This window comes from Chlamydotis macqueenii, chromosome 1 (assembly GCF_036417535.1).
Source record: "Chlamydotis macqueenii isolate bChlMac1 chromosome 1, bChlMac1.mat, whole genome shotgun sequence".
Classification (NCBI taxonomy): Eukaryota; Metazoa; Chordata; class Aves; order Otidiformes; family Otididae; genus Chlamydotis; species Chlamydotis macqueenii.
Window position 1 is genome coordinate 133216679 of NC_141556.1, and position 24952 is coordinate 133241630.

The following is a 24952-nucleotide window of genomic DNA, read 5'->3' on the forward strand; positions in this document are numbered from 1 at the left end:
AGCAGATTAAATGCCAAAGAATCTGCTAAGGCTGTTTGAAAAGAGGATCCAGATCCTGGTGTTCCATCACCCCAGCATTTTACTACTCATACAAAACTCTAAGTGAACAGTTTCCTCATGTGTTAGAGATTATGATGTTAAAAGTAACTAAAACAAAAATAGCATCTCACTGAACAAGCAATGCCAAACTCAAATTATATTGTTTTTAAAGGAAAAAACTTAACTTAAAAGGATAAAGCTCAGCTAAAAGTGAAACTTCAATTGTTCAGTGAGAGCACCAAAATAAAATTCTCAGAACTGCATCATTGTGTCAGAGTATTTAATATTTCTTTCAGTCTGGGAGGCTTTCTGTTTCTCAGAAAAACTTTCGGCTCTCGGTAGATGGTGCTAGAGCCCTCTCATCTACTCAGCAGTAAAAGGCAGCCCTGTTCCCAGTGCAGAAGTGAATTTCATGGAATAGTATAATCAATGTCACCTCACCACTTAAGGTGCAGGGGAAAAATCCACGCTGAACTTGTAAGTTAAATACTTACATAAAGTCATAGTTTGGACAGCATTTAAGGTCAGCAGTTCTCATCTCACTTCATGCACAGGTATCACGTATACTGAACAAAAGAAAACAGTGATCGTACAAGATCTACAAAATTATCACATTGCCATATTTATTAAAAATTAGAAATAAAGAACTGCACAAATATTTAGCCCTTTCTACGTCATACTCTAAAATCCTCTGAGCACTTTCATCAAACAATCTAAACAAACACTTGGAGAAAATAGAAAATCATTATCTTGGTATTTTTCTAAGGGATGAGTTCTGACTATTAAAGCTGAACAGGTCTGTGAAATGGATTATTTACATACCTGCTGTGAAACCTGCCAAATTTTTGATCAGAGCCCCGAGGGACACGAAGAGGCCTTCACTGCCCTGAGCAGCCTGCACCCGTCCCTCTTGGCCACCCCTGTGGATGGGCCTGGGACCTCCCTGCAAGCACAGCCCTGACCTCATCTCTGCAGGGCTGTGCCACAGGCTGGCTGCGCCAAGCCCTGTCCCCTGCAGCCTCCCTCAGCAAGGGAGGGGGACCAGGGCATGCTGGCCATTGTGGTGTTCCCAGGCCTGCCTGGCCCTGTACAAACCTCAGACCCATGTTGCAGCAGCGTGGCTGCTGCTGACTGGACTCCAGAGCTGACTTGTTACCCTGTCTCCTCTGGGACTGTCAGTGGTCCTGCCACTGTCACCACCCCAACCCTGACCAGAGCACCCTGTCAGACAGGGCACGGTGCCGCCTGTGCTCTGGGTACCCTTGATCCCGGCTTTCTCTCCCTCACCAGGGGAGCGCCGCTCAAGCTGCTCCCTGACATAAAGTGCAGTTATCCACACTACAACAGACAGGGAAGGAGGAACGGAAGTATTCATGGAGACTTACCTCCCAGCTCCTACAGGAAACCCTTAAAGCGACTGCCGGGCTCAGGAGGACCAATGAACGTTTGCTCCATTCATTTCACTCACTCACATATCAGCCTATCATCTTCTCCAGCTACGCAGGGGCACGCGCTAAGAAATCTGCTGGAGAAGTTTCTAGCAGCATATCTAATTTGAAGCAACAGTGCCCAAGAGCAGAGGAGTTGATACTGAGAGCTTCAAGGATCTAAACTTAAAAAAACCCAACCAACCAACCAACCAAAAAAAAAACCAAAAACCCCAGCAGACACCCCCCCCCCCCCCAAACAATCCCCCATCCTCTTCATATTGTAGAAGGAAGGGAAAGGCATTCCCTTGCAATTTTTTCTAACTGCTATGGAAATGTTATGCTGGAACCAGAATGACACAAATGTTCTCGCAGGAGGATTTACTTATAGGAACAAGGATCTGACCACTAACACTGCAAGACCCAGTAATACAGCTCTGATGTACACAAAATCTCTGCTGAAATCCACAAGTGAGAACTGGAGATAAGGATGGAATTCTGCCATGGTGTTTATTTCCATACCACTGTCCAGGTCTAAGGTCAAGCCTAAGATGAAAATTAATACTGAAGTATTTTAATTCTTGGGTAATATACATAAAAATATATTTCCTTTTTGCCTATCAGAGTTACACATGTATTTATTATTGTAACATATCAATATACTGTATGCACCACCATTCACAAGACTGTAACCGATGCATCAAGAAAGCGTAACGTTTTACATGTTATCAGGAAATGTGCACCAGATTTTGGATCTGAACAGTACTAGATTAGAGGGCTGTCAAGGCTGATGCCAGCAGTACCAGATGAACGATGAAATATCATCTCAAATCCAGAGATGTCAATCATGCATGAATAAAACAGCCCAGCTCTACCATACAGAGGAATGACTTGTATTGCATTAGGGAGAAGTACGAGGACTACAAAGATGGAGGACAAGGAGTGAATTCTCAGTGTTTCAAATGAGCAGATTACCTTCCAGCCCCGTTGTTTTCCTTGAATAAGGACTAATACACTGCATGCATAAGGCCTAGTCTACTAAAAATGCACCATTTAAAGGAGTTTCTTAAAAATTTTACTCAACTCCTGCCCTTCTGTGGAAATCTGTTTCAGATAGCTCACACAGAGCTGTAAGTGACCAACACAGTCCAGAAGAGTTTGCTTTGGTTTACTGAATCAGTTAAGGCAGTCTAAATTTGGAAATCATCTCACTTCAATCAGAACATCTCCACAAAGCCCTGGTTCTTGAAAGGAGATCAAAAGAATCTTTTCAGGTGAAACCGTACCTGAACTGTAGACCCATGGTGCAAGAAATATGTAACACACACGTATGTAGTTAAGAAGCTATAACAGTTTTATTTGTAAAATACTTTATTCCTAACAGCAAAATACTGTAATTTTTTTTTTATTTTATAAAAGTTAGCAAAAATTGATACATTGGAAACAGAAACAAGAAAACTATTTCTACTTTTATCCAATTATTCAATTTTCTTTTCAAAATGGAAGCTATAGGTATGCAGCACACTAACAAATTTCAGTGCCAGACAAGTCATTCAATAAATATATAATTCTACCATTAAATTCTGTGAAGGACAGTGAAAAAGTCTTGTAAAACTACTGAAAAAATATAAGCATTTTTGGCTTTTTCTGAGGTTTGTAACTAGTAATATCTATACACAAGAAAGTTCTTGGCATTTGCAAGAACGATTGTACAGAACAGTAACAGCAAAATTTGCTAGCAGTAACTCAGAACACTCAAATGTGCAGTACAACATTTCTAATAAAAAATATCAGAAATTCAGCCTATTTCTTAAATCCTACAGAGGACTTCTGCAAGGAGGTGGTAGGGGAAACTTAAATTACTAATTTCCTATTTGATAAGGCCATTGCATATCCTAACTTGCAATAAAAAAGCTGATCCTACACTGTGTATAATAAACACTGTCTGTTTGTTATGAATAGAAGTGAGAACAAGTAACTTCACTATTTTATCCTACTGCTAACAAAAAAAAAAAAAAAAACCACCAAAAAACCCCCCCACAAACCATGAAACTTTTGCCTTGGAGACAGCAGATTCAGCCAGAGATGTCAAATATAACACGAAGGGCTCAGTAGATGAGGAGAGCAGTGGATATTGTCTATGTGCCATGAAGAAGGCCATCATCTTGTTCTGCTATGTATACAGGCATAATTTTGGAAGTTGCAGTTGCATCAGCTTTCAGAGGTGGAAACGGTTCCCTGTGTCATCTTTCTGAGAAGCCTCTTTCTACACTCAGCCATAATGCCAGTGGCAAGGCAAGTTCATGCACCAGTGAGCTAATATGTAGAAAGTGAGAGAACTGTGTGACTGACGCTGGAAAAACAAGTAATAGAAAGGCATATATGGAATATTTCCTCTTCTGAAACAAACAGAACAAACAAAAAAACCCCACATCAGAAAACCCCAAACAACAAACAACTCACCCAGCAAAAAGAGCCATTAACTTCTGTACAGTTACTGCTGTTGAATTTCAGCTTACAAACGAAACTGAGGGGGGATGTGAAATTGAATATATAGTAATTAATTTTTATTTATTTTTATGAGGTCAACATCCAAGTAGTTTTCAAAATTAGTTTGTATTTGTGGGTTTTTTAATATATAATTTAGTGCACTAATAAATGTTAAATGTTCTGTGGACAGAAAGGAAAGGCAAGGGCATGAGTATTTATTATTGACAATAACTTCTTCCTCCAAGTGACACAGGAGCCAATGAGGAAAGGTGCTTTGTTAGACTGGTTCCATCCTTCGACAAAGGGCTTGTTGGGAATGTAAAGGTCAAAAGCAGCCTTTGCTGCAGTGACCATGAGATGGTGCAGTTCAGGATCCTAAGGCTAAAAAGTAGGCTTCACAATCCTGGACTTCAGGAGAGCAGACTTCAGCAGATCTTTGATGAGACTAGGAAGAGTCCTGTGGGATTAGGGCCCTGGAGAGAAGATATTAAAATTAAAGGATTGCCTCCTCCGAGCTTCAGAGAGATTCATCTTGACAAATAAGTAGTAAGGCAAAAATGTCAAGAGGTCTGTGCAGACGAACAAGTTGCTTCTGGACAAACTCAAACACAAAAAGGAAGCATAAGGAGGGCAGAAGAAAGGACAAGCAACCTGGAAGTAATACAGTGACGTTGTCTGAGCATCCAGGGATGTAGTTAGGAAAGCTAAAGGCCAACTGGAACTGAATGTGGCCAGGGATGTCAAAGCTAACAAGATCAGCAGCACAAAGTCTAGTTGGAGGCCAGTGACTAGTGGTGCACCTCAGGGGTCAGTACTGTTCAGCATCTTAAAGATCTGGATGACAGGGCAGAGCGTACCCTGGGATCTCCTAGTGGACACTAAGTTGAACATGAACCAGCAATGAGCCCTTGCCACAGAGAAGGCTAATGGAGGATGTTACCAGCCGGTCACGGGAGGTGATCCTTCACCTCTCCTGAGCACTGGTGAGGTCACACCTGGAGTCCTAAGTCCAGATCTGGGCTCCCCAGTACAACAGAGGCATAGACATACTGGAGAGAGTCCAGCAAAGGGCCACAAAGATTTTGAAAGGACTGAAGCATCTCTCCCATGCGTAAAGGCTGAGAGAGCTAGGATTGTTCAGTCTGGAGAGGAGAAAGCTCAAGGGGAATCTCACCAATGTATAAAAATACCTGAGGGGAGGCTGTGAAGAGGACAGAGCAAAAAGGATGGAACCAGGCTCTTCTCAGTGGTGCCCAGTGACAGGACCAGAAGCAATGGGCACAAACTGAAACACAGGATGTTCCCTCTGAACATCAGAAAACAATAGTCTCTGCATACCAACAGTACAGCATGTGTCCTAAGTCTTAACTGAAGGACCAATGACTTGAAACTGATGGAAATTATTATTTCTCAAATCTGAATCAGGACCCAAACGCTCTAGGTAAAAGTTGCGGCAGATTTGCATCCTGTGGACATCCACACTAGTGGATGAGAGATATGCCACTGAACAGCAGGCCAAGCCCTTGAAGAAGTATTTTCTTTCATTTTCATCAAGAAAAAACAGAACCAACCACTGGACTGTTTGTTCTGGATGCTTTTTTTTGTGCTTTTGTAGAGCTAAATCAAAGCAAATAAAATATCACCAACTGTACTTACATTGTTGTCTGCCTCTTTCCTTATCCTACAACAAAGACTGCTACAGGAGGCAAAAAAGTGAGAGAGAGATATAACAAGTTAGCTAGATGCAATATTTTTTTTTCCTTTCTGCATTAGATATTTTTTGTTAAAATATCCAATTGTCAAAGCAAGTTTTATTCCTCTCACATAATGAGACAATTTAGCTGGCTATGAGTGTTCCTCCAAGGAGGACCATTCTTTCCTCTCCACATTTCTATCTGCTTCTGCTGACTTGATGTGCAGTGCATCTTTCATAGGCAAGATTAATGTTTCAGAGTCAATGAATCACAAGAAAGTGCTTTTAGGGGAGAGCACATCGCAAGTGCTACAAGGAACAGCAGAAGTAGTTTCTGAGGAGCACAAATACTACTTATACATGGAGTTAGGGTTCCCAAGTCTTCTGCTAACTTTGGACTCATTAAATAATACTTTTTAGTGCTGCTGACAACTCAATATAATAGGACAACTCAACGTAATAGGCTTCTACATGGGATTTATAAAAACCTGCTAAATTAAGATCTGAGATGTTAGAGAGCTTCAGTCCATGAGATTGATAGTGTCACTGTCAAATGGCTTTACTGAAGTGGGACTCTGTGGAGGACTCTTTGCACTCGGTGGCACTGCCAAGACTTTCTGGCGGATTCCAACTGTAGCTTTTTTATGGTCATGTCTGAGACTGCGGATTGTGCTGTTTATGGCAGCCACGCATGCCTTCCAATCATATCCAGTTTCCTTTAGATCAAATGATGGATAATTCTCCTGAAGAAAGTCTAAAAATAAACAAGTATATAATAGTGAGTTATCAATTATTTATGCAAGCTATATAGTTTTTTACTTTGTTTGTAATTAAACAAAAACCAAGTGCATGCTACCAAAACAGGACAGCTAGGCATATTACAAAGCTTGAAGAGCAAAGCTAGAAGACAGTTATTTTTCTCCTCTCTTTCGGTGTAATTTGAAAATGAGTAAAAAAATGTCAAAGCATAAAACCAAAATATGCAAAGAAAGCACATAACCATGTATGTGGGCTTGATCCCTTGAAGTGCTGAATAACTTCAGCTTCTAATGTGGTCAACTAAAGTAAAGAAATCTCAGGCTCCATTTCAGAATGACCAGTATTTGGCAGGACCAAGCCCTCCTTCAGAGGATCTCTGACAACTATATGCACTAAAATCAAACACAGCAATCAACATAACAGCTGTAGAGGAACAACAATGACAGAAAAACTGCAAAAGCTTGTTCCTTATCATTCTGCAACAAGATCAGTAAAAAAAATACTTGAGTTCGGTAGCAATGGGATAAATAAGGTAAGATTGTAGCACCTGTTTCCCCTTCAGCAAGTAAAATGAGTAGCTTTAAATACAGATTTGGGGTTTTTATTTATTTAATTAGTGAAGACTGATTGTCCTTCTGAGCTTAGCTGAATTGCTTATTTTCTCTAAGCAAGCCCCTGAAAGATTTAAATGAGCACCAAAAAGGAATTCTCTGTTGTAATTTAAAATCAGAAGCAATACTATTTTACTTCTCTGATTAACATATAGATTTACCTTAGTAAAATGAAAGGTATAGCTAGCTGATATTATATCAGTTTTGTTCTGCCATTACTCTCACATATACTAGCAATTAAAAATCTAATATAGTATAGTTGCTTACAGTTGATATTTTAACTTGTAGTTCCAAACCTGGAAACCTATTTTGCCAGAAAAGCATGAGTCTGAAGGAAGAACATATCAGAGAGAAAAACTTGTTCTCTGAGTTTAAGCTGCTCCAGGGGGGATGGGGAGAGGGAGCAAGAGCGCCTTAGGTTCTTTCATTCTCAGTATGCTCCTGTAATAAACTACGCTGACAAAGGATACACAAGTGGTTGGCTGAAGCAGCAGTCAGGCTCTCTCCCCCTCCATCCCTGACGGCAAATTCAAGAAAATGCTTGGCCTCAGAGCTACAGCACAGAACAGCAATTCCTACTACCAGGCCTACAGAACCTTTGTACATGGTCCAGCTTTTACATTATGCCTTTTCTTTCACAGAAAATGACCAATTGTTAGGACTACAGTAAGGCTATGCAGGGCCTCTTCCTGCTCTGCAGGGTTACATTTAGGGAGCTGATGCTGCCATCCAATCAGGCTGCCCTCTGGCCCCAGAGCCAAGTGACACAGCCTGGCTGCAACCACAACACAGAGGACTTTGTCTCTCATCTGCTCTGAAGCCTACGTGGTGTTCCTGCAGCCCTAAGACACGCTTAAGACATTTTTGGAATGCTTCTTAAGCTCAAAATGTCTTGAAACAAAATATGTGTACTATGGGAGTATGTGGAGACACTTAGAGTGGCAAAGCTTCCCAGGCTAGTGGTGAAGGATTATGTAGTTTGGGAAAGTCCACTCTTATGTACAGTCTTGCATACTGAGAATGGTTTCTGGCATGCTCTGCGCCTCAAGGCATGCCCAGACATCACCCCAGAGGGTGCAAGTCCCAACTCCATTTTATTTAGCACTATTGCTGTATCCTCAGAGGCAATCTTGCCACACTTGTGGAGCTGTCGGGCAACTCTTTCAGCCTCCCTACACTTCAGACAGGGAGCAGCAGCAGTTTCAAGATTTGTCAGGAGCTGCTTGTTGCAAAAGCGTGATGAATCACAGAATATCTCAAGTCAGAAGGGACCCATAAAGATCATACAGTCCAACTCCCTGTTCCTCACAGGACTACCTAAAATTAAATTGTATGACTAAGTGTCATCCAGACAAGGGTAACTCGTCAAATACGCAACCAGGGAGCACTATCACACAGTGATACCATAATTAGGACACGGGGAGAAGAAGTAAAATCCTACATCAAGCCAGTGGTGTTGCGGAATATTGAAGGCATTCCACTATTACACTGCCTTCATCCCGAGATCCAGCCCAGTAAATAACATCTCACAAGCAAAACTTAACAATTCCTGAGAAAGTATTTTCTCTTCTGATTTCTTCCAGAAAAAGCCAACTTTTGCAATGAGAATACAACAAGAGCACAGAAAATTAAAGAAAAGGTGGGAAAATTTCTGTATTGCGTAACCAAACCTTTTCAAATATCTCTCCAAGATACTGTAATAGCCACAGAGCAAATGGCCACCAAAACCCTGATGATCTTTCCCCTAACACCATTGTTTGGGCTGGTCATGCTTAAATCTTACCAGATAATGCCAGCTTTTCTTCTGTGTGATAACCCTCCACCTTTTCCACGTGCAACCTGCTTCACATGCCGCCTCACTTGCTACATAACTGTTACACTAATTCTGCTGTCACAGTTCTATTTGCTTTATCCAGCCTTGCAGGAGTGACCAAACGAGACTAACTAATGACACCATTGCAACACTCCCAGGCAAAGTTGCTAAATTCCACTTCATAAGCTGTCCTTGCTTCCAATCTCTGTATACTGCTTTTTTGCACTGGAGCTCAGTTATGGATTCCCTGCTTAGCCAAACTTGTCTCCTCGTAACTCTACCCATTCTCCCAAATGTCAGGATGGACTCTTGTGCTTGCAGAATTCTGTCCTTAAAGACCTGACAACTTTCCTGAGCTTCTCTCCTCTTCAGAGCTGTCTCTCACAAACTCCCACCTACAAGTTTCCCGAATAAGTCGAAGTCCAGTCTCCTAGAGCTACAGGGTCTGTACTCTCAGACCTTTTAAACTCTACTCAGGATCTTGAGGTCCATTGTTTCACAGTCTCTACAGGCAATACTGCCACCAATTATCACACCCCAATCCATTTTGTGAAGAGTGCCATAACCTGCTGTGCATTACCTCTAGTTGGCCTACCTGGCCCCTGTATTAAGAAATTATCCCTGACACCCTCCAGAATCTTCTGAGACTGCTTGTCTCCCACTGTGTCACCCTTTCAAGCAGATGCTGTGGAGACTGAGTTTCCTCATATGAACTAGGCTTGTGATCTGGAGACCTCAAGTTACTTCATCTACTTTCTCTCAACTTGTTCCACTGCTTGCACTAATACCTGTCAGAACAGTTTCACAGACTTATCTCTGAAGCTCCATGGTTTGTTCATAGGATACAAAGTTAATTTCCCCACATTATCATTTGAACAGAGATTTTCTTACTTACCTCTGAGAGCATTAATTCTGTTGCAGTCCAGGGGGCTCACGCCACGTTCAAGATTACCATATACATTGCTTTTTACCAGCACATCTTCAGTGAACATATGACGAATTAGGTAGCGGGCTGACAACTCTGGCCGAGACTTCCCCTTAGCTACATAAATGACTGAGAAAGGCAACTGAACGTTGCGCCATGGACTTCCAAGAAGTTCTAGGAAGGGGATATAGAGGGGAAAGAGGGAGGAAACAGGGAGGAGATGAAGAGAGGGAGAGATTTTACTTATCCAATACTGACTGTGCTTCAAAGTGGCTGTATTACAGTGAAACTACAACACAAAAAGTTCTCCCCAAAACTAGTATACTTGCTTGGAAAAACCAGAGCAAAATCATAATGCTACAGCTAATAATAAAAAGGCAACGTATTGTAGACAAACCTCCAAGTAGCCAAAAAACCCTGGCTGTTTTACAACAATGTAACAGCGCTTCTGATATGCTTTCAGCAATGCTAGCAATGTAACCTGCATTATTAATAACTGCTTTCTAAACTGTTTTCATCTCACGTGAAAAGATTATGCTATTCCAATTACATAAGTAAATAAAAGTTCTGCTATTTCAATAGTGCTCAGATCCTGTAAGTGCAATCTGAAAAACAGAATGAGTGTTTTTTAACTATTTCAACCTGACTGCACTGCAAACATTAAAAAAAAAAAAAGTATAGTAAATCAGGAGAATCAGGAGGCCTGTGGGATCAGACTAAGAAATCTCGAGTGCAGGACCAGATCTGATAGAACCTGAAAGTGATTCTAGTCAAATAAATTATTTCCAAGGGCAACTTAGTCTCAGCTCATTTTCCTTGAAGCTCTCCAGAGACATCACATGCTGTACATGGAATTTTTTCCAATGCATTTGTATATTGTGCATTTTTATTTAAGAAAATAAGTATAAAGGCCGCTTTAAGATTTTTAGATTGTCTGAAATTGTCGATTTTACAGAAAGGTGTGCTTTTCTTCTGGAATTGCAATACCATTTGTCCTGGTTTCAGCAGGGATGGAGTTAATTTTCTTCTCAGTAGCCGGTGTGTTTTGGATTTTGTGTGTGAAGAATGTTGATAAAAACATTCTGATGATACGAGTTGTTGTGAATGAGACCAAGGACACTGTCTGGCTTTCCAAGTCTCGTTAACGTGCAGATGCGGGAAGCTGGGCTAAAGACAGACAGAATAATTGATCCAAACTGGCCAAAGAGAGTATTCCATGCCATAAACGTCATGCTCAGTATATAAGTGGGGGTTGCCCATGGGAGGGGGCATCATTTTTCAGTTATTCCTTTTCTTGTCAGGTATCCGTTCGGGCACCCTTGGCATCCTTTTCTTCTCTCTTGCTTGCTGGCATCGTTCCCTCTACCTTGCTAGCTTGCTCTCCCCCTTTGCTTGCTGCTCGGTGTTGTTCCTGTGATCGCTGCTCAGGACGGGCTGCGTCGGTCATTCAGACATCGGGTGGTGAGAAATTGTACATTGTTCATTTTGTATATTTTGTATATATTAATATCCTTATATCCTGTTAGCTTTGTAGTTTTTAGTATTTTTAGTAAACTGTTTTTATCTCAACCCACAAGTTTTTCTTTCTTCCCAATTTCTCTCCCCTGTCCCACTAGGTAGGGGGAGGGTGAATAAGAAACTGTGTGGTGATCCAGGCTAAACCACCACACCATTCAACAGATATTCTGAGCTAGCTTACTCCATTAAGGTAGAATATCTATCAAATTAAAAAAAAAATAGGGTAACTGTGAAGTAATTCTTGAAAAATTATTATTCAGAGAACCTGAACAGAATATCTTACAGTTGAACTTTCCAGTCTTACAGTGGATATGCATTATGGGACACCGATAGATGCAAACACATGTTCTGTTAGCCAGATGATGTTCTTATTTGCTCCCATGAAGACTCACTATATATACACCAAGTGACTGCCTTAGGAGGAAAAGAAGAGTCACATAGTTCAGCAAATCCCTTTACTACACAATTTTACCTACAGTAGCATCTTCTGCCTCTCACTGACCATTTCAAATGTAACACACAAATCGAGGTGAAAATTTCTTAGTTTACCCATAGGTTCCAAAGACTGCAATTTCTTGACCAAAGGTGTGTGGAAAGCTGCTGGAAACTTATCCAATCCTGAATTCTGCAATGTGTCAGTTGTGGAGCTGGTCGTTTTCTGAGAGTTTTGAGAAATGCCTTCACTATCTTCATTATAATTTACATCTACACAATGAGATGTATCCGGAGCATCAGACACTTTTTCTTTCCCTTCAGCTGTCTCCTGAAATATTAAACAAAGTTAAGCACATGCACTGGGAAAAGCTTACTAGTTTTCTAATTAGTGTTCCAGTTCATTGCCCATTTAGTATAAATCAGATTTCAGATATTTACAGTATAGTTACTCCTGAATTTCAATCAAGAAAACTACAGGTGAAACAGATACTAAATATTCACAGATCTGCATAAAGCTTTCTAGAAGCAGAGGTAAATGGAGTTACAGTTGGTTTGGGAGTGATGTTTCAGTCAATATAGAGTCGAAATGCACAGCTGGATACATCTGAAGGAAAGCCTGTGAAAACAGTGCTGGCAGCTACATGTTTAAGCTTGCAATCAAATTCGACACTACTTCTGGGCAACACTTATAGTGCTTTCCTTTTAGTATCCTGTGTTTATGTGTCTCTTAACTGAATGCTGGACGCAGGAGCAGGAGGAGGCAGAGCAAAAGAAAGTGATAATACTTCCAGTATTCCCCATATGGAACTAGTGCTGCAGTCACCGGGCCTACGCTGAGCAATGCAAAGACAGAACCCAAGGAATCTCCAATTAGAGCACTCATATGATGAGGAGTTCTAAGAACTGATTTGAGAAAGTCTGTGCTCAAACTCAGTACTTAATAAATTATCACCTTGAGACAACTTACGGGGTTTATTTTTGTTTCAGAGCGTAGACAGCGGATCATAGCGTTGACATTTGTGATACAGGTTTTCCAGTCTTTTCCATGCTCACTCAAATCATAGTTCGGGAAATTAGTTGCAAGAAATTCTGCACATAAAATGTAGAAAAATGTTTAAGCTTTGTGACAAAAAGTGGTATTTAAAAGTGTTCTAATTTAGAAAGAGATAAGTTTAAGAAATGCTTCACATTTACTGTTCTCCACTTACAAGCTTTAGATTTCCAGCTTTAATTAAAGAGAGAGAGAAACTCATGTTTTGAAGCTAAGCAGCACTATGAATTTAAGATATGCAGTGATAATTTTTTGAGGTGTTGTGAATAATGCTTTTATTATTAAGTATTTCCTTATAGAATTAGAGGAAAGGTGTGATTTATCATACTAACGTCACAAAAAAAACCACCAAACCAGCAACAAAAAACCTTCACAAAAAACCAAAGACCGTGTAATGCTGATGCTGCAACTACTTCACATGGCTTAAATAATCTCCTACCCTTTAAACAGGAAGGAGATGTAGGTTCACGCATGTGCGCCATGGAATCTGTGTAAACGGCTTGACATTTAAAAAAAAAAAAAAATGCCCTCCCCATCGTCACCATTTCTCAAACAAACAAGAGAAGTGAGCTTAAGAGAAAGAGAAGAGTATTTAAAGAATCACCAGTAAACATTTGTCCCAAGTACATCACAGGCACAAAAGAACCCAAACAAAAAAAATCCTGTAAAAAAATCCCATGACACACACAAACACAAAATAAGTTGCAATGAAAAATTTGGAAACAGTCAGCATGATTCATGAACATGATGTACACAAAACTAGGAGAAATCAGAATTGTTTTATCCACATTGAAGAAAAATGAACATTGAGAATTACAAAGCAGAAATTTCAAAACCAAAAGACACAGTAGCGGAGCACATCCACTACTGCATTTATCAGTTCACCAGTTGCTTGACAATGACTAGCAGAAACATACAGAAAAGGACTCCTTCTAAGTTAAAAACTTTGTTAAGTGTTAAAGAAGTAAATCTGCGCATTTTGAAAGGTAGCATACCTCTTACTGCAGCAATTTTGTTTGGATCCAGTGTTCTGCGCCCTCGTGCACTCACTCCCATAATGCTGCACAATAATGTTTCCTTGGGGAACAAGACACGAACTAAGTAGCGTGCTGCATACTTTGGTTTAGTCTTTTGCCGAGCTTTCATCAAATAGTTCCCAAGAACTTTTACGTTTCTCACTGGGTCACCAATAAACTCTTTCATAAAACAAAAGCATTTAAAGAAAAAAGAACAATATTTTAAAAACCCAAACAAGTTGTTAAAAAAAGAACACTTTCTCAAACTCTTTCACTTGACCTCTGTGGTACTCTTGGTATACTGTTCTCACTACAGCTAGTTCTACTACGTATTACTTTGCTCTTACAAAAGCAGCTTTAAATTGGAATAGTAACAGAAATATCTTTTCGATTCATGTTAACCACTAATGTAACTAACTGAAATAATAATATCCAAGAAAATACATTAGACACATAAGTGTCCCGAAAGTGGCCTATTTTACACATGTGCAGATACCATGTATGTTTTCGAGACAATGACCCATGAAGAATGGCATATCCGTATACAGTACTGCTAAATCATACACTGTTTACAAATTTGTAGATAGACATCTGAGTATTTCACCTAGTATTGGTGCAGCTCTTCAGCTGTATTAACTTATTTTTTAGACCAAAAGCAACCAAAACGCCGTAACTTATTCTACCACATAACTCAGGGCATTTATAAAGAAATGCATTAGTTTTTAAAACACGGTGCTATTTTATGTGCTTGTTTATTATAATGCAATGATCTATGGAATTCTTCATTTTCTGTGGAAGTAAGTTTTTTGAAAGAAACCAAACACTGGAGGACTTCAGCATAGAAAAGATTTTTCACTGATAAAAGAAGAAAACAGGTATTTCCTTCATACAAATCAGGTTTGCTTTCTTAAATGCAACACATGTATACGCCTCACTTAGCTTTACTGTCTTTTTAAACAGATGCGCGGCACGCATACGTTACTTACAACATACATACAGTTAAAATAGGTTACATTAGGATTATCAAGAGCAAAAAAGAGGGCCTAGTCTGAAGAGAACCCAAAGCACGTACTGTAAATCAAAGGCTTGTGGTAATCTATACAACTGTATATAAACTGCAGAGGTTTTAAAGTAATTTCTGGCATATTAAACATTCCCATTACCTTTGTTTCAAGACTTCTAAACAGTATTACATTATGTAAATGCTTGTAAGGCAGCCAGTTCTGCTCCTTTACTTTTGCTAAATAACGATGAAGAGATTCCTTAAGGCTTTTTTTTAATGCTAGTAGCATTTTTTTAGCCTTTGTTTCTGAGTATTTATTACAAAGGAACTCACCAAAGCTGGGATTGATGGAGACTGAAGAAGATGGTAGTTCTTTACTAATGTTCACACTCCCAGATGCATTTCTGTAGTTTACCAGCACAGCATTATTTCCCAAACTGGTCTCAGATGGTGCTGGCATCGATGACGATGCCACTGGTGAAGATGCAGTGTTGACAGTACTTTCCACAACGCTGGCTACAAGATTTGATTGTGGAGAAAGGTCAGGCATCCTGTTAGTTGCTGTGTATGATGAATGCAACGAATGTGTAGAAACTATAGTGGGGAGTGGCGGGCTCTGCCTATGAACAGGCTGCTGCGATACAAGCTGAAGACTCTGTTGAACATGTTTTATCGTAGAATTGGCTTGAGCACGGCCATTTTGTAAAGCAACCCTTATGACTGGGCTATGCCTTCCCTGGCCTGGTGAAGAGAGATGAAGGCTCGATTCCCTTTCCGTGGATTTTTGTACTCTGATTTTTCCTTGGGGCAAATGACTGGAACTTCTGTATGTAAATCCGACTGGTTTCTGCAAATGTGATTCAGAAAACAATTAAAAGGTTAAATTAGACATATCTAGTCTTCTTTTTTTCTTTCGCAAACCAGAAAGACTAGATTTTAGCAATTATGCTATTGGCAACAGACTCTTCATTGAAGCAGTCACTGCCATGAAGCCAGTGCTATTACTTTTTAGCCTTCCTTCTACCTGCTTTTATTTTCACTTGTAGTTCCAACACTAAGAGTTTATCTGGTCAGCTTCAATGTTTCTCAAGTTTTTTCCACCTTCGAGTGCTGGCACAATTGCTTTCTAAAAAGCCAGAGAAATATATAATGAGAAAGGTAGCTTTGTAAAGGCTCTTAAAAAGGGCTCTACAAAAAAAAAGAATAGGCAAAATAGAATTTAACAATTGTCAGCCATTGACCCAGTCTGCTGAATTTTCAAGGGATGTCTCCACTGCTACATTAGCTTCCTTTTAAACAAGAAGAAAACCAATTCACTTTCTCTCCTGGCTGCCTCTTCATTCTTTACTTGCTAGTTGAAAAAAATTAAACATTCAAATCTTGTCTACAATGGATGATTCCAAAGAGATTAAGACAGAAACTGAGAAACAGGCTATGCTTTCCACCACTTGGAGCACTTCTATAAAGAAACATATGCACCCTAAAGCACGTGTTCTACAAGTCTACAAGTTCAAAATACAAGTCACTGAGCAGGAGCTACCGAACGTAACTGACATATCTGGGTTCAGGTTTAGTTTTTTGTTTGTTTCTTTTTCTTTTTGTGTTTTTTTTTATTTGTTTTTTTTTAATTATTATTATTTTTGTTAACAGAAATCTGACTATATTCCACCATTGTAACCTTTAAAAAAAATCTATGACCTGAAGAAAGGTTTATGTGCCTGAAAGTTTGTCCACTTCCCCAGCTATTGGAGTTGATCTAAATAAAATAAAATTTAAAAAAAGGAAAAAAAAAAAAGGAAAAAAAAAAAGAAAAAAAAAAAAAGGAAAAAAAAAAAGGAAAAAAAAAAGGAAAAAAAAAAAGGAAAAAAAAAAGGAAAAAAAAGAAAAAAAATAAAACAAAAAGGGAAAAAAAAAGGGAAAAAAAAGGGAAAAAAAAAGGGAAAAAAAAAGGGAAAAAAAAGGGAAAAAAAAGGGAAAAAAAAGGGAAAAAAAAAGGGAAAAAAAAAGGGAAAAAAAAAAGGGAAAAAAAAAGGGAAAAAAAAAGGGAAAAAAAAAGGACTGACTTCCCCCTTACACCCTAAGAACTGTGCAGGTCACTTTTAATCTGAACATTAAAGCAGCTGCCATCCCACATGATCAGAGGGGAGGGTAAGAGTGCAGAGGTCACAGAGTCCACGCGTAGCTGACAAGACCAGTTTGTTCCCTGAATCTCATATTTTTGGGTGTGTGGACACTACAAGCTTGGAGTTGTTAACAAAAATCCATTCTCAAATAAAACCTAGTATCCTCTTGATAACTGACATGCATGAGAATGTAATCACTTTTACCCACCCCTAAAGCAAATGGCCTTACTGATGTCTTGACATCTCCTGACAACAGGACCACCTCGGCCACATTAAAAGCTTTGCAGTTTTGTTGACAAAGAAAGGTCATTATGGATTTTACGACCTTCTTCAAAAATAATCTCTATTGTTTTCCTTTTAAAGAACATCGTTACAAGTACTAATATTCTGTTGTGTTAGTTAACAGCAGATTAAACACATAGGGACAAAATGGACAGTGTGTACTCTTAAAAATTGTGAAAAAAGGCATTTTGTTAAAAAAAAAATACAATTCTATATCACAACGGATAGTACAACACACAGTTGAGATATAAAAATCACTTAGTCAATTGAATCAGCCTGGGTGAGTGATGCATAAACTCTCTCCTAAACGCAGAAACCAATGAGAGAGTACACCACATCTCGTAAAGCAGCAACACCAATACACCCAAGTTTAAGACATAACCTACACAACTCATTTCTATTCGTTCCAATACAAATACAGTTTTACAGCACCTACCACAGTATCTTGAATTTGATGAAGGCCACTGGCCATTCTGTGACCACTAGTCAATAACAACACAGGAGACTGAACCTGTCATACAGTAAGAAATCTAGAATAATTAAACTGAAATGGATTTTAAGTCTAATACTTTGCTACTGATTGTAATCTTAGTGAAATAAGAGGATTTTTTTCTAAATAAGCATCAGAGGAAGTGAGAGAATAAAGGAAAGATAAATGTCTTAGGTCTTTAATACTCACAGGTTTGAGCAACAGTGGCTTTACACGAGTATGCTGCATTTCTGAGACCTTCCGATGAAGTAGGTCAAATTTTTTATCCAGTTTCTGAATGGCATCATACATGGCCTGACAACAAACATGAGTGAAAAGAGTATTGTTTCACTGGACCCCAATTTAAATCTCAAGAAATCAAAGTTAAATTAAGGGCAAAATTCCCTCCCTAAAACTAGGTAAGATCTGTAGATAATATATGTATTCTGTAAGCGTATTAAAGATCAACTTAGATACGCAATGCAAATACCAATGGTAAATATAACAGTAAAAAGAATTGTCAGAGAAGATTACTCTTGTGACTTTAATGTCGCTGGCACTTAAAGGCTGTTCCTCCTGCTTCCAGCAGATGTTTTATTTTTACCTATTCGGCATGGTTTGTTTTACACTGCAAAGCTACTGACAAGGTCTAATGTAAATTGGGTATTATGATATGCTATTTTAAGTCATAATAAGTTTCCAACTACACAGGTAAAAGTCTTATAGGCAGCTACCAAAATATTGATTTCTACATCACCAATGGGAAGCATATTTACAAAAATACTATCTGTAAAGTAAAAGTACCAACTGGAATTAAATGTGGCCAGGGATGTTAAAAACAAAAGAAGAGCTTCTATAAGTACACAGATGACAAAAGGATGGCTAGGGAAAAATGTGGGCCCACTGCTGAGTAAGTCAGAGGATCTGATGACATAGGACATGGAAAATGCCACCTTTATCTCCTTCCAGAATCCCAGGTCCCAGAGACCAGAGGGAAAGGCTGGAGCAGCGAATACACACTGGGTGTAAGAGGATCTCGTTAGGGAATCCTTAAGCAAACCAGACATACATTAAGCCCAAAGGGCCTGACGACATGCGTCCACAAGTGCTGAGGGAGCTGTCTGATGTCATTGTGAGGCCACTTGTAATAACCTTGATCAATCATGGTGAATGGGAGAAGCATCCAAAGACTGGACAAAATCAGATGTTTCTCCTATCTTGAAGAAGGGTAAGAAGGAGGATCCAGGGAACTACAGGCCAGCCAGCCCTACTTCCATCCCTGGGAAGGTGATGGAGCAGCTATCCTGGAAACCATTTCCAGGCACACGAATAACAGGAATACCACCATGAGTACTCACAGCATGGCTTCGTCAAGGGGAAGTCATGCTTGACCAACTTGATAAACTTCTATGATGAAACAACTAGCCTGGTAGAAGAGAGAAAAGCAGTAGATACTGTCTATCTGAACTTGAGGAAGGCCTTCAGCATTGTCTCCCACAAGATCCTCACAGACAAGCTGCTGATGAACATGCTTGATGAGCGGGCAGTGGGGTGGACTGGACAGTGGACGAATGACTGGGCCCAGAGAGTGGTGATCAGCAGCACGAGGTCTAGATGAAGGCCAGTAACTAGCGGAGTACCCCAAGGGTCAGTGTCCAGTCTTATTCAGCATCTTCATTAATGATCTGGATGATGGGCAGCATGTATCCTCAGCAAGTTCGCAGATGACAGCAGATTGGCAGGAGCAGCTCATACACTGGAGAGTCACGCTGCCATTCAGAGGGATGTTAACAGGCAGGAACCTCATGAAGGTCAACAAGGAGACGTGCAAAGTCCTGCCTATGGGGAGGAACAACCCCAGGCACCAGTACATGCTGGAGGCCACCCAGGTGGAAAGCAACTTGGCAGAAAAGGACCTGGGATCTGCTGGTGGTTACTAAATTGAACATAAGCCAGCAATCTGCCCTTGTTGCAGAGATGGCTAATGGTACCCTGGGCTGCATTAGGCAAAGTATTGCTAGCAGGTCAAGGGAGATGATCCTTCCCCTCTTCTCAGCATTGGTGAGGCCACACCTGGAGTTCTGGGTCCAGCTCTGGGCTTCCCAGTACAATAGAAACATGGACATACTAGAAAGAGTCCAGCAAAGGGTCATGAAAATGATGGAGTGATGGGAGTATCTGTCCTATGAGGAAAGGTTGATGGAGCTAGGACTGTTCAGTCTGGAGAAGAGAAGGCTCAGAGGTAAATCTCATCCATCCATACAAATACCTGAAGAAAGGTAGCAAAGAGGATAGAGCCAGGCTCTTTTCAGGGGTGTCGAGTGACAGGACCAGAGGCAATGGGGACAAACTGAAACAGTGTATGCTCCCTCGGAGCACCATGAAACACTTTTTCATTGTGAGGGTGACTAAATACTAACACAGGTTGCCCACAAAGGTTGTGGAGACTTCTTTCTTGGAGATATTCAAAAGTCACCACGACATGGTCCTGGGTAACTAGCTCTAGGTGGCCCTTCTTGAGTATGGAGGTTGGACAAGATGACCTCCAGAGGTACCTTCTGACCTCAACCATCCTATGATTCTGTGAAAATGAGATGTAAATGATATATGGAGAAATCAACTCAGCCATGCCTTTCAGAACAAATACAGCATTGAAATAAATTCCATCCACATTTTTAATAATCACAGAATGAATTATAAAGAATTTGAAAAAAATGCTTATTTTATTGAAAGTGTCAGATCTTCAGTCAATCCTGCAGGTCAAGTGTTTTTTCAGATGTTAAAAATTTGTGTTGCCTTACTAAAGCAATCAGGTACAGAATTTGAAAAAGTATTATTGTAAAGGCCCAAATTTTCAGACATAAACCAGATTGTGTAGATGTGGCACTCCAGGACACGGTTTAGTAGGCATGGTGGTGTTTGGTTGATGGTTGACTTGATGATCTTGGAAGCCTTTTTCAACCTTAAAGATTGTATGATTAAATCAAAGCATTCAAAGTCCATCACTTATTACCACATGTTACTGTGCAATATAGAAAGTTCCTTCTTCAGCGTTTCTTAGATCTAGCAACTCAAACATGATGCTTACATGGCAATTTAGACATACACTTTTTGCCACAACAGTATAAAGGAATTAGATAACAGAATATTAATCTAGTATCAAAAGGACACTGTCAAGTCAAAAATACGTATCAGGCGCATACCAGCAGCTATTACTGAAAAAAAAAACCCCAGAAGGACATTGTAACTATGAGTTACAAAGAGGAAATGCGTCTTCAACTAATTAAAGCAATTTATTTTGTTGATCTATAGCATAACAGAATTTTTAAAAAAATACATATGGCTGTGAAAAAAAAAAAAGCTAGATGGATTTGTAGTATATAAATATAAATAATTTTCAATTTTAACACTTAGATTTCATGATAGCTATCTTTTAAAAAAATTAAATATCCTTATACAAAAGAATCTATAAATCTTCCCAAAATTTAGAAATATCTCAAGGAAGCACTAAAAGACCTTAAATCATTGTGGGCAGTACAGGCATTATTAAGAGGCTTCATGTAGCCTTAGGGTAGATTTACTGGGAGAGGGGATAACAGTGAGGTGAAGGAGATGGAAAGAGGCTAGCAGGCAGCAACAGAGAGTACAGCTTCTCATTAGCTCTATGTGCAACAGCACACATTCCCAGACTAGCATCAAGAATGTTAGTCACACAATCTTAGTCAATTTTCTTCCACAGCTTTGCTGAATATATGCTTAAGGAGACTTAAAAGACACTAATACTTGACTACAAGCCACTCACATTCACACTCCCTAAAGCATGGCCTGAATGTCTTTCACCCTATAGACAGTACTATGACTGCAGAGTCACATAAGTGCTCACCTCAATAAATACGCTTTTAATTCTCAGCGCAGTGATTTTCAATCTTGCCAGCTACTGCTTCAGAAGTAAAAAGCAAAGAACTCACCAAAACAACACTTCCAAGACTTTGGTACGCTTTTGGCAAGTCTCATCTACTTTCAAAAGCTGGGTGTGTATGACAGTCAGGTATTTCCCATTACTGTGAAGCCCTTCCCAATAAATCACTAGACTTTACATTTTCTATTAAAGCTTAATATTTGAAAAGTATTCTTATCAGCTATGGTGTGAAAAGTTCAGAGAATTATTTTTTAATTGAAAATATTGAAGTTGAGTGGGCAACTAACAAATGAACAACTGGAAAGGATGAAGTCATAGCTTATCAAATACAGAACGCTAATCTTCCTGAAATTTAACTAAAATTGTTTAAATGCCATTTCAGAGATAAACAAAAAAAGAGTACCTGGCAATAACTGAGGACCTCCATAAGAGTTTTCTGCTGATCTCTAGTGTAGGAAGCTTCAGATACAATACTCCCCTTTTTCATTAAAAAAAAAAAAAGAAAGAAAAAGAAAAGGAAAAAAAAAAAAGCTAGTAACATATACACAGTATTAGCATATCACATTAAGCCAATACCAACTTCAAACCTGAAGTGTTATTTTAGTCTTCCCCAAAACATGCATCCCCAAAGCAGCTTTTGAAAGCCGAACAAAAGACAACTAACTTACGCATTCATAGTCTGGTTCATACTCATAAATGACACTGTCACTATCTTCATATTCTCCTTCGCTGGCTCTCATCTTGGAAAGAACATGAAGAACTTTCAATGTTTTGAATAATGAAAGAATTCAAAATATAAACTACAGAGAAAACCTGTTAGGAATCCAACTTGGACACTTTCAGTTGTAGCTATATTCCCTTCCCTGGCTACAAAAGGGCCCAAGAAAGTGAGACTTAACAATCATCTCACTTATGTGGCTGTGGTGAGCTCATATGAATACTCACCTCACTTTTATTTTACGAGTATCTTATGCTGGTATAACATAAACCTCTTGCAAATTTATATAATAATGTGTATTTTTATTTGGTTATTCTAAGGCCAGAACCTTCTCATCTAACTGTATAGGCACTGTATAGTCAGGCTTGTATAATTATGAGACTCCATGTAGATTTTTACACTAATTTAAATAAATCAATTTGAAAAAAAAAAAAGTGTACTTATTTCAGTGGGTATAACTCTGCACGCAGAAGCTGTAAAAAAGTCTAAAAGCTGTGATTTTCTCACCGCTTGAAAACTGCTTTTAGGCAGGAATCAACAGTGCCACCACCTGGACAATTCTGACATTTTTCTTTTACTGGATGGGAGCAGTTCCTGTCCAGCATACATCACCGATTTCATGAGTCTGTGGGTGTTTTGGGTTTGGCTTTTTTGTTTGTTTGTTTTTTTTTTCTTTGTTTTTGTTTTTTTTTTAATAAACCATATTTAATCAGGTCTTATTTTAAAAAATAAATGTTGGGAGCGTGGGGACTGTTTTTTTTGTTTTACAACAGGCAGAATTAAAGAGAATGGAACTGTTTTTACAGCATTAAAGACACTCTGACTACTGAAATTTAAGAATTTAATATGGTAACATGAAACTATGCTTCAGACTGTCTCAAGTTAAAAATGTACTTAGTCTGTCTTTGGACAGAATTGTTAATGGAGGCAAATCCTTATTCAACACTGAGTTTCAACTCTTATTATCCTAAATTGCATGATGAGATTTTTACTAAAAAAAAAAAAAAAAAAAAAAGAGCATCCACATGGATGTGTTGGTTTTGTGTAGTGGGGGTGAGGGCTACAGTGGGAGCTTCTGCAAGAAGCTTCTGGAAGTTGTTCTCCCTTTGTCCAGTGGACTCAGACAGGTCTAGAGTGGACTCGCCACTGGCCAGGGTCGAGCCAATTCATGATGGAATGCTCCCTGACAACACCTCTGGGATAACGTATTTAGGAACAGGAAAAATAATTTAAAAGAGAGAGTGAAGATGTGAAGAAGCAGAAGCGTGGTCAGAGAAGGGGAGGCAGGAGGCTTGTGGGCCTTGCAGCCTTCACCCTCTGGCCTCCCACCAGGCAGCCATCTGGGCCCAACTTGGCCCAGGCCAGCCAATAGAATCGGAGAGGCGTCTGCCTGAGCTGACTGTGAAGAATTTTTTTTTGTGACAGGAATGGCTGCAGATGCCAAGGTCAGTGAAGAAGAAGGGGGAGGAGTAATGCTGCTCCTGGCAGAGATTCCCCTGCAGCCTGTGGTGATGACCATGGTAGAGCAGGTTGTCCCCCTGCAGCCCATGGAGGCCCACGGAGGAGTAGAGATCCACCTGCATCCCATGGAGGACCCCATGTCGGGGCAGGAGGATGCCCAGAGGAGGCTGTGGCCCATGGAGGGCCCGTGCTGGGGCAGCCGCTCCTGAGGGACTGCACCCCGTGGAAGAGATGACCCACGCTGGAGCAGTTTCACAAAGGACTGTAGCCCATGGGAGGGACTCCACACTGGAGCAGGGGAGGAATGCGAGGAGTTCTTTCCTTGACAAGGAATGAGTGGCAAAAAGCTACATGTGATGAACTGACCATAACCCCCATTCCCCTCTTCCCCCCTGTGCTACTCAGGGAGGAAAGGAGGTAGAGATAATTGAAATTAAGGTAAGCTCGGGAAGAGGGAGGAGTGGCAGGGGGCGGGGGGGAAGTTGCTTTGTTTTCTTTCTCATTATCCTGCTTTGGTTTTACTAACAATAAGAAAATAAATAGTTTTCCCCAAGTCGAGTCTCTTTTGCCCATAACCATAACTTCAAGGATCTCTCCCTGTCCTTATCTCAAGCCTCGAGCCTTTTTGTTATATTATCTCTCCCTATTCCCTTGGAGGGTGGGGGGAGTGAGCGAGAGACTGCATAGCTTGGTCCCAAGTAGGGCTAAAGTACAACAATGGGAAATTAGTATAAGTTACTCTCTGCTGTACACTAGCTGTTGTTATACACATGTACAGTACTCAGCACAATAAGGTTTTGCTCTTGCTAGAAGCTTTCATGCACTACAGGGATATCCTACCCACACTTCTTCACTGGGATGTCATCAAATGAGTATGCAAAAGCAAAGGAAAAATGACATTCCCAGTTACACTGAAACCAGCCTCAAAACAAAGGGCTACTGTTCGGTGAAACATACCACATTCTGTTCCACTAGTGTAGGGGCAAGTCGTTTTCTTTTATTATGCGAAAACACAAAATCCATTTTTTCAGGGCTGTGACCATTTCCTCTCTGAATACTTGCAGAACGGCTCATTTGTGATGCCACTGGTTCAGTTAGCATTGATAAATCTTCAGTTCCTGGAAAAGCAGAGAGAAAGCAAAGCACATCAGCAGGTTTCCCACTGCATTAACAATTTCACTACAAAAAAAATCATGCAGT

The 24952-nt window shown here is 39.9% G+C and overlaps 1 protein-coding gene across 6 annotated transcripts in view; it reads right to left on the reverse strand.

Annotated features, from left to right (window-relative positions):
- Positions 1-2826: 2826 nt before the first annotated feature.
- BEND2 (BEN domain containing 2) overlaps positions 2827-24952 on the reverse strand; it is a 31677-nt gene continuing 9551 nt past the window's right edge. The window contains exons 3-15 of one of the 6 annotated variants that reach the window (XR_015261187.1): positions 24710-24870; positions 22242-22313; positions 21977-22051; positions 17865-17969; positions 17622-17696; positions 15114-15627; positions 13757-13957; positions 12678-12799; positions 11825-12038; positions 9728-9931; positions 6138-6403; positions 5613-5652; positions 2827-4429 (exon numbers count right to left, since the gene is read on the reverse strand). Coding sequence is in view for 5 of the 6 variants with exons in the window: in XM_086767589.1 (XP_086623715.1) it covers positions 6171-6403; positions 9728-9931; positions 11825-12038; positions 12678-12799; positions 13757-13957; positions 15114-15627; positions 17622-17696; positions 17865-17969; positions 21977-22051; positions 22242-22313; positions 24710-24870 (1976 nt within the window). In the remaining variant the exon portion in view is untranslated. Of the gene's footprint in view, positions 5653-5747; positions 6404-9727; positions 9932-11824; positions 12039-12677; positions 12800-13756; positions 13958-15113; positions 15628-17621; positions 17697-17864; positions 17970-21976; positions 22052-22241; positions 22314-24709; positions 24871-24952 lie in introns of those variants that run through there. The other 5 variants (XM_086767589.1, XM_086767579.1, XM_086767599.1 and 2 more) reach the window with 5 other exon arrangements.